Source organism: Mustela nigripes, chromosome 4 (genome assembly GCF_022355385.1).
Source record: "Mustela nigripes isolate SB6536 chromosome 4, MUSNIG.SB6536, whole genome shotgun sequence".
In the NCBI taxonomy this organism is placed as follows: Eukaryota; Metazoa; Chordata; class Mammalia; order Carnivora; family Mustelidae; genus Mustela; species Mustela nigripes.
The window spans coordinates 14,176,669-14,187,034 of record NC_081560.1 but is presented as its reverse complement, the minus strand read 5'-3'; the positions used below and the strand labels follow the sequence as shown (position 1 = coordinate 14,187,034).

The window sequence follows — 10,366 nt, the reverse complement described above, 5'->3', positions numbered from 1 at the left end:
CAACACCATGGAGTTGATCTGACACACCTTGGTGATTTGCAGAATGTGCCCGCTACGCATTAACTAGATATAAACAGTAATTGCCCTATACTGATAAGTAGTGTTAATGGCCTAAGCAAACTCCTTGGGACCAGGGTGCCAAAAAAGGGCCCCGGTGGGCTTGCAGCTGCCCTGAAATCCCTCCAAAGACCCTTTGCATCCCAAATCTAGGCCCCCTCTGTTTCCAAAAAGGGGTAAAGTCCCCCGACTTGCGCTCTCAGAGCCAAGCCCTCTGCTTCCCTCTCCTTCTGAAGGTCTTAGCAGCCTCTGCTCCTGACCAAGGCGCATGGAAGTGAGCTCTGCTTTGCCCAGACTGGGCTAGCCCAGGCAATTGCCTCTCAGTCAAAACCTCAGCCGGGTCACAGATTACACGCACGCAGCCATCATCCCATGAGGCAAAAATTCTAACACGGATGCACTGAACGCAACTTAAAGGTGCAACCTTGTTGGTGGGTGTTTAATGAAAATGTGCAGGTACTCAATTAAGCTTTCAGAAGGACAGAAAACAAATAAACAGAGACTTCTTTCCACCATCCACACCCCAGTGCCACTGTACAGAGATAAACACCTGTTCACTGTTTCTCGTGTATTCTTGCAAAAATGTTCACACAAGCACACACTCACACACATCTTGGTAGACGCAAATGAGTTATACATTATACACACTCTCCTGCATACTGCTTTCTTCTAACTTAATTTATCTTGGAAGATTGTTCCCAATCAGCATATGCTGACTGACCTTATTCTTTTTAAACAGCTGTATACTATTCTAAATATACAGCATATAATTGTTTGGTTTTCTTGCCAGCAGGCTCTCCTCTTCCTTCAGGAATATCAGCCTACCTTTCCTTTGGGGAATCATCTCTTCCTCCCTGTCAGTCCTGTGACTTGGATGGGGATGGTTCTGACCCCATCTCTGGCTTGGACATATGGCCTGGACCTTACCGTAATGATTGAGTCAGTGACGGACACGTGACCCTTGTTAGGGCAATGCCAGCCATGGCATGGACTTTATTCAAACTGTTAAGGAAAGAGAAGTCAGTAAGAGACAGAGATAGGACTGTGACTTGAGCAATAGATGGTTTTGTGACCATTCCACTGCCTTAGAAGCGCCCCCAAATCCCAAGGGAATTGTGTTATCAGAGACACTGGCATGTGACTCGCAGTGGCTGGTGTGAGCTAACCCCCTCCCTCTCCCCTCCCTGCCATCTCCAAGCCCTGCTGCACCAATGAGAAGCAGACTGTGCCTCGGCCCTTGCCCCTCCTTATTGCCGTGGTCACATCCTTTAATTCTCATGGATTCTCATCCTTCCTGAGGACAATCTTTGGAGTAGCTTAGGAAAACCCTGGGCTGTGCCAAAATCTTTGCTGCTTCAAAGATTTATTCACCATTTTTTCACATCTTTTGATGTACGCAGTCTGCGGAGCTAACCAAGGGCGGGCTCATTTCCTGGGCCGTAGTATCATCGGCGGGGTGTCTCACATTCGGCTCTGGGATTGGAAAATCTCTTGCCCAAAGTATTTTGATGATCCCCACTATTTCCCACTCCGAACATTCTATTTGTGTGCTCCACTTGGGGGTCACAGATATGGGCTAGATATTAGGGCATGGCTGAGGATGAAAAAGATTCGAAGTCATCACCTGGCCTGAGAAGGGGCTGATGGAAGAGGCTGGATCACAGGCATCACTGGGAACCTGTTGGTAAAAAAGAGGGGGCAGGGCAGGGGAAGTGGTCCTTTCCTGCTGGGAAGACTTGTTCCAGCAAGATGAGCCATGGGCCAGAGAGAAACACTTGACAGAAGGGAGGCTCTGCCTCAGCAGAGAAACATTGCTTCAGTAGAAAGATACCTGCCCCCCAACCGGGTCCCGCTGCCTTCCTGAACCCAAAGAAGAAGGACCTTGAAGACCCCGTGGCTTGAGCGGAGTAGCAGTGAATCGTACAGCAATACTCACATGGACTTGGCAATGAGAATTTGATTGTTGACAGCCAAGAATAAACTCTGTGAAGGAGACTATGCCAAAATACAACCATGCAACAAAATATGTTCAACTACCAGTATTTAGTTTTTCTTCTTTTTGTGTGGTTTTACAATTTTTCACTTTATTCACTTATGTAAAGTGAAATGATTATAAATAATCCGTTCCTAGCCCTTTTTCTGCCAAGACCTAGGACCTCCCTGGTGTCCCACAGTGATGGGCATTCTGGCTGCAGATCTTAGGTGATTTTGTGGACTTGTGGGCGTGCACCAGTGTGGTGGGAAGGCAATTTGGTTTCTCAAGCCCAATCCAACGGAATAAACCGAGAAACCTACAGCTTGTACACAGATTAAGCTCTCATTCCAATGGAAAAACAGGAGTTGAGGATGAGGAAACAGATGTGGGATTGGGATGGGAGAGGGAACATTCAGGGGAAGGGCCTCAGGTGACTGTTTGTCAGTCAGGGAGGGAGAACAGGTGGAGTGAAGGTCATTGAGGAAGCCTGGGCCTGGGAGTGAGAAAACCCACCGTCCACACACTTGCCCGATGCAGCCTTCAGAAATGCCCCTGACTTCCAATTTTCAACCTAAACCGGGGAGGTGGTCAGCTCATGTCTGTAAAAGTCCCTGGCGCTTGGGGTGCCTGGGTGGCTCAGCGGGTTAAAGCCTCTGCCTTAGGCCCAGGTCATGATCCCAGGACCCTGGGATCGAGCCCCGCATCGGGCTCTCTGCTCAGTGCAGAGCCTGCTTCTCTCTCTCTCTCTCTGCCTGCCTCTCTGCCTACTTGTGTTCTCTGTCAAATAAATAAATAAAAAATCTTAAAAAAAAAAAAAAGTCCCTGGCGCTTAACGGATGCTCTCCACCCTGAAATGTTGCCCCACCTGTCCCCATCAGACCTTTGCTCTCTCCTTTGTCTCCTGGGTCAAGGGTCTGGGCCAAGTGACAGCCCTACCCCACTGCTCCAGCTCCAGGACGCCAGAGGAAAGCCCCTCATTTTCCTGAAGTCTCGCTGCACCATCCCTGTCAACTTTATTTCCTTTTTACAGAGGACAGGCCGGAGGCTGGGAGGGCCAGCCGGCTTAGAGGACAGGTCTCCGGGCTCCAGGATCCGCGCTCCTCTCTCTGCAGCATCTGGCATCCCGCCGAGGGCGCGGGTGGCCGGCGGGGCCGTGGCTGTGGGGCTGTCCCTGCTCCCTGGCGCCTCCTCCCTCCCCGTCCCCCACCCGCACCCCTCCCTCCCTCCCCGCGCCACCCCGCCACCCCCGCTACCGCGCACCTCCACCCGCTCCTCCCCGTGGCCCGGCTCTGCGCGGAAGCTGCGGCTCGGCGAGGGCAGGCGCGGCGCGCACGGCCGGCGGAGGCGACAGCGACCGGACACAGGGCGTCCGGCGCGGGGAACCGGGCTCAGCCCCGGCCTGCGCGAGCCGCGGCCCTCGTCCACCCGAGGCTGGCCTGGGGGGCCCGCAGGGCGCGCGGAGCGCCGAGTGCGCGTCGGGCTGGGCCCCGCACCCCGGCGCAGGAGCGCGGGCGCGGCGCGGCGGAGCGCGGGGCATGGAGCCGGCCCGGGAGCCCCCCGCGCGGACCCGGCCGCCGCCGCCCCCAGCCGCCCGGCCCGCGCCCGCCCCCGCCGCGCCCAGGCCGCGCTCGCCTGCGGAGGTGGAGGGCCGAGGTCCCGAGGGGCTGCTGCGGCGATCCGGGTCGGGTTATGAGGGCAGCACCAGCTGGAAGGCGGCCTTGGAGGGTAAGAGCGGAGCGACCTCCATCACCCCCCGCGCCCACCCCCGGCCCCTTGGCCTGGGGACCAGGGTACCTAGGGACCTGGGAGGCGGGTCAGAGTCACCTTGGCCAAGCTCCCGGAGGGGAGGGCGGAGCGCCCGGGGGATTGACTTCAGGGCCCTCAGATGCCACATGGTGGAGGGAGTGGGGGATGTAGCTAGGGACCACCTATGGTTACAACCTTGACCCTACCTAGACAGCTAACTTAGCTTTGACCTTGGGAGCAGGTTTCATGCTCTGAGCCCCAATCTCCTCCAGAACTAAGACGGGGTGTCAGCTACTGAGCGGCTCTCATCTGATGGGCATGTTGAGAGGGCGGCTGAAATCTGTAGTAGTGGAAAGGTTTGGGCAAAGTGACAAAAGCTCTAAGCCCAGAGATGGTGCCCATGCCCCGTGGGAAGTTGGGTGGGGGGAGGGTGCTGGTGGTGATGGGGACACATAGGGAGGGGAGATGTCGAGAACATGCCTTAGGCTCTTCCTTGCAAGGTCATGAGTGCCACATACCCCTTCCAGACAGATGGGCTGAGGGAGTGGCCCCTGGCTAGGGGGTCACTAGTACAGTACAGTTACTAGTACAGTACACTAGTACAGGGAGCAGTAACCAAGTGGAAAATGGATTTCAAGTTCATGAGTTCTTCTGGAGAACTTTGTGGCCCCTGGTGGTGTGTGGTGTGGGAGATGCTGCAGCTGGCCTGGGAGAGTGCTGGCCTTCTGGGTCCTCCTGACAGCCCCAGTCCAAAGGCTGAGGATCTGGGCAGTATTAATCAGGGAAGCCCAGAGCCGGCGTCACCCAACCCACAGGGACAAAGTCTTAGAACAGGAAGGCTTCCTGGAGTAGGTGATGTCTTAGGTGTGGAGAGAAGACAGGGTGCGCCAGGCTCAAGGACTGACACGTTCAGGGACCAGGGGCCCGGGACTAGCCTGTCCCTTGTGTCAAACCGAACTCTGGAGTACTAGGATGGGGGGAGGGGTGCGAGGAGATGCATCTGGAGATGCATCTGGAGGGCCCAGACTGTGGATGGCCACCCAGGCTTTGCCAAAGAGTTTGGACTTTGTTCGGCAGGCGGTGTTGAGAGGTTTTAAGCCTAGAGTGAGCCAGTGGGTTTGCCCTTGGAAGAGTGGCCAGGTCGGTGAGGAAGGTGGGGTGGTGGTTGGGGGTGGGGGTGGTCGAGGTGGGAGAGGTGGGCGAGGCCTAGCCATTACTTGCCAGCGCAGGTGCCTTGTTGCGGAGGGAGAGGTGGGCACAGGAATGCCAGCTTTCCACCCAGAGGCTAGAGGGCCAAGGGTGTGGACAAACTCTGCGCTGACTCTGGAGGGAGGGGCAGTCCCACGCCGGGATGGTGATCCCGGACAAAGGAAGCAGAGATGTTGGATCACGGAGTAGAAGAGCCGTTGCAGGCTGGGAAGAGTTGAGCTGAATAAAGGTGGACAAACCCCTCTCTCTGCCGGGCATTGTTGGATCTGCCTGTGATCCCTGCTTCCCTGCTTCCCTCCCGCCCAAGTTCTTTCTTGAAGTTGCTCACACCTTTTGCCCGTATGTCTTCATTCACTCCTGAGCGCTCCTGCAGGGTCTGCCCTAACCTAACGCCAGCCCCCTGATGGTTAGGACCACTTCAGGGGGGATGTGGCCTCTTTCAATGCCTCTCTGGCTTGCTGGTTCCTATTTTACCTCCTGCCCCGACTTTGACCCATTCTGCTTCCTGCTCCTCGCCGGCGCTGGGCCAACCACCTGCAGTTAGGCTGAAGAAGGCAGGAAAATGGCCCAGTGACTGGCTCCTCCACCCCAGCAGAACCTAGCTGCTCCGTGCTTCGTGCTACTTGTGTCCAGCCTTCCAGCCTGTCCCGGTGCGGCTCTTTACCAGGTCTGGCTCTCTGTCTCTTGCCACCTCTGGTTCTCCCCTTGGGCTCCCAGCAGCTGCCCACCCTTGATGCCTGTGGTCCTCGAGGGCTCAGCATCTGAAGCTTATGGACATTAATTTACTTTTTTTTTTTCTTAAGTAGGGTCTGTGCCCAGCTCAGAGCCCAACATGGGGCTTGAACTCACCACCCTGAGATCAAGACCTGAGCTGGGATCAAGAGTCGGTAGCTCAACTGACTGAGCCACCCGGCATGCCACACCCCAGCGCCCCCCAGCCATGGGCTTTTTCTACAGTAGTTTTAGCATCTGGGGTCCGAGTCCAGGGTGTTCTCCTCCACTGGTGCTCTGAGGGTCTGCTGGGTGTTCCCTTGACCCTCCCATCTCCTGCCAGAAGAGGGGAGCTCAGGGACCGGGACTGGTCTCTCCAGGGTGTCACCCTGTGGACAGAAATCACAGGACTCGGACCGAGGCAGGTTGGTGAGGCACAAAGAACACAAAGTCTGGAGCTGGGTAAACCCACCTTCCGCCACCATGGGCTAGCAGCTTCTCAAACTCATTTGAGCCTCAGTTTCCTTATGTACCAAACTCGTTAATGATTTCTGCCTCTCAGGGCCACACAGAGGGGTAGGCTGTGCAGGTGACCCCTCTCGCCTGCTCTCTGAGCCTGTGATGAGGGAGCTCAGGTGAAACACTTGGACTTCTGGTCTACCTACCTTGAGTCGGCTTCCCCACTCCAGTCTGAAGTCCGTGTAATGAGCCCGATCGGCTGACACTGAGAAACACCCGGGTTGGGGTGACGGGTCTGCGGGTCTGGGAATGAACGGGCTGTGTGGCCCTTGCTTAGCCAAGTACCTGTCTTGAGACAAGTGGGAGATTTTTGGACTTGACCAAGCTAAACATTAAGGGGCCCTGAGCTCCTTTATTTCCAAGCAGCTGACATCGCAGAAGCATGTGTTACGCCGGAGCCCGGGCCGGGGGCTTTCACGATACTGTCCCATTTAATCCTCACACATACCCTGCTGGGGCTGGTGAGTGTTCTGCAGGTGAGGAAACAGACTCGGAGGGGCCAAGTGTCTTGCCCAAGGACACAGGTTCGTTGCTAAGGTGTGTCTGCCACAAAGGCCCCCTGCCCTGAGAGTTCTTGTTTCATCCCGCGTGGACCAAGGATTCTGGGCTTCGTGAGGCTCGTTGGACAAAACTGAAGTGTGTTTGGAACACGTGTAGCTCTCCTGCCCGTGCTCCCCTGCCATCTCCAGCCTGGACATATTTTCCTTCCTCATGGGTTAAGTGAAATGGAGAACTTCTTTAATTTAAACCGGGATTAGAGCTCAGGACTCCATGACTTTTCTTAGGTGAACAATTAGCTCTATAAATAGAAAAACAAACAGAAGTTCTCCTGACCAAGACTTCTCTCCTGGTGGCTGTTCACTTTTCCTTCCACCTGCCCCCCAGCCGAGGGGGAGGGGCTGGGAAAGATGACCCAGCGCTTTGGCCTGGGTTCTAGAAAGACTGGGGTGACTGGAGACGGGGATATTTCTGGTATCAGGGGTGGGATGGAGAAGAGTGGCCTGGAGGCGGGGGGTATGGCAGGGGACAGAGTGATTCTGCATATCGCCAGGCTATAGATTTTCCAGGGCTCACCGATTCTGAATTTTTAATGTTGAAAGTTTCTTGATTAGGCATCAACCCACAACTTCCTGATCAAAACCACACACATGCATTTAGCAAAGTCTTTTAAAAATTTAAAAATTACCAAACTCTACATTTGATAGTTTCAAAGAGTCACGACTATGCTCACCAGACTGTGGCTCTGATAACTGAGAGAGGTCAGTGGTGAGTCTCTTCTGGGCCCTGGATGTGAGGGTGAGGGGTCATCTGTCTGGGTTGGGAGCCAGATTCTCAGCGGGCCCTGCTGACATGACTCTTACATCGCCTACCTTTATAAACACAAGCTACTGCGTCCTCCAAGTCCGACTCTTGTGGACCATTGCCTAGAAGGAATGATAATTGAGTTAGACACATCTTCTAGCTTGAACAGTATCTCCCCCTGCTCTCCCAAAGAGCTGTGTTGAAGAAGCTGAACCACCAGCTCCTGAGAATGGGACCTTATTTGTGAATATGGTCACTGCAGCTGTGACCAGTGAAGACAGGCTCCTGTTGGAGTGGGTATGCTCCTAATCCCACAGGACTAGTGTCCTTATAAGATGACAGTCAGATAAAGACAGAGACACCCAGGGAGAAGGTTGTGGGATGAAGAAGGTGGAACCTGGAATGAGGGGACCGCAAACTGGGATGAGGAAGGTCACCAGCAAACCCTCCGAAGCCGGGAAGAAGCGAGCAAGGACTTCCTTCGTCTTTGGAGGGACTGCGGCCCTGATGGCGCCTTGACTGGGGACTTGTGGCCTCCAGAAGTGGAAGACAAGAAATTTCCGGTGTTGTAAGTCATCTAGTCTGTGGGGTTTGTTACCACAACCCTAGGAAACGAATACGACCTTGTTTTGGATTGTCCGGCCCCACAGCCATCTTCTGCGAGGGCAGCAGTGAGCAACGAGACGGGACTCCCTCGAGTGTCCTTTTTCTGTCCCCGGTGCTGTATCCAGAGCAGTTGTCCCCAGGAAAGAATGAAGAGCTCCTGGGTTCTGGTGGTGTTGGAGAAGCACATGCAGATTCCCAGCACATTTTTCCTCTTTCCTTCCGGAAGCCCGCTGATACGACAGTAAAGGGATTTTTAAAAGGCTGTAAGGACAACAAGAAGAGAGAAGACAATAGCAATACAGTTGGGAGTTAGGCATCAAGGAGGAGTAGCAACTGCTTCCACTGACCTGAGAAGGCTCAGAAAGCCAAGGAGCAACCTGAGTCACATGCAGGGGCCCCCGAAGTATGGAGATGGGGGGCCCCAGTCATCATGGCAGTGAGTGAAGAGAATTCTGGAACAGGAGGGCTGGTTGAACATTTTAGAAAGGGTTCAGTTGCCAGGTTCTCTTCCCAGTCCTGGTAGGAGCCTGGAGCTAAACTTGAGAGAGGGTCTCTAGAGGACAGGACATTTGGGGACAAAAAATTAAGGGGACATTTACATAATGAATGCTTAGGATGACCTCTCAGCCTCTCTTGGTTAAGCCCACACTCTTCAGGAGGGAAACAGAAGAGTCTTCTCCAGGAACTCTGGCCCACCCGAGCAGAAAAACCCCAGAAGGTTAGCACTCACAGCACCTTGAGGACCAGCCCAGCCTGGTCACTCTACTGAGACCCCACAGCCGATAAGCCCCTCCCCGGTCTCGGAGGCTCCAATGGACTCTTTCCTCCTGCCTTAACCAGGAGCAAATCACCAAGCATCTCCAGACATCTGAGGAACCTCGACGACATGGAAACTAGAGCCCAAAACAAATGAAGAGAAACAAAACAAAACAAAACAAAACAATTTAGAGGGAAAAAGAGACTATGCAGGGAGAAATAAGCTTTCTCCCCACCTTTCCTCTCCTCCCCCTCCAAAAAACCATCAGTAATATCCTCAAAGAGATAAGAGAAAATATGGCATCATTTTTGAAAGAGATTTATTTATTTACTTTAGGGGCAGTGGGGCGGAGAGAGTCCCAGGCAGACTGTGCTGAGCACGAGTGTGGAGCCCGAGGTGAGGCTGTGTCTTACTGCGCTGAGGTCAGGACCTGAGCCCAAACCAAGTCAGACGCACAACTGACTGCACCACCCAGGAGCTCCAGTATGGCGTCATTAGAAGCAGGATGCTGAGGCTGCTGGCAAAGAGAGATTCTAAGGTGGCAGCGAGCTAAGACAAAATCAGACCGTCGCCGCAGAAGGTTCTGGGGGCCGCTGCTTCAAGAACATTGTTATGGACTGGACATTCATGTCCTGTGTGTCAATCAGCAGATGAATGGATAAACAACAACAGTAAATACACATATATGCATATATACATATGCGTATATTCATACAATGGAATATTACTCAGCCATAAAAAGGAATGTCATTCTGACACACGGTACAACATGGATGAATCTTGGAAACATTAAGGGAAATAAGTCAGACACAAAAGGACAAATATAGTATGGTTCCACTCATATGAAATCTCCAGAATAGGCAAATTCACAGAGACTGAAAGTAGATTAGAGGTAACCAGGGGCTGGGGGAGATGGGAACCAGGAGTGAAAGCTTAATCAGCACTGAGTTTCCGTTTGGGTGGGTGGTGAGAAAGTTTTGCAAAGAGACAGTGGGGATAGTCGCACAACATCATTAATGGAATTAATGCCACTAATTGTGCACTTAAAAATGGTTTAAAAAGGGGCGCCTGGGTGGCTCAGTGGGTTAAAGCCTCTGCCTTCGGCTCAGGTCATGATCCCAGGCTCCTGGGATCGAGCCCCACATTGGGCTTTCTGCTCAGCAGGGAGCCTGAATCTCCCCTCCCCGCTGCCTGCCTCTCTGCCTACTTGTGATCTCTGTCTGTCAAATAAATAAATAAAATCTTTAAAAAAATCATTAAAATGGAAACTTTTAAGTTATGTCTATTTTATGACAATAAGAAAAACCTAAATAGGGGCACCTGGGTGGCTCAGTCCATTAAGCGTCTGCCTTCTGCTCAGGTCATGATCTCAGGATCCTGTGGTCAAGGCCTGTGTGGGGCTCCAGGCTCAGCAAGGAGCCTGCCCCTCCCTCTGCCCCTCCCTCTGCCCCTCCCTCTGCCCCTCCCTCTGCCCCTCCCTCTGC

The 10,366-nt window shown here is 53.6% G+C and overlaps 1 protein-coding gene across 1 annotated transcript in view; it reads left to right on the top strand.

The window, feature by feature from the left end:
* The first annotated feature begins 3,552 nt into the window (after positions 1-3,552).
* CLEC2L (C-type lectin domain family 2 member L) overlaps positions 3,553-10,366 on the top strand; it is a 13,380-nt gene continuing 6,566 nt past the window's right edge. The window contains exon 1 of the mRNA XM_059396290.1: positions 3,553-3,757. Within this exon, the coding sequence (XP_059252273.1) occupies positions 3,568-3,757 (190 nt within the window). The 5' untranslated portion in view covers positions 3,553-3,567. The remainder of the gene's footprint in view (positions 3,758-10,366) is intronic.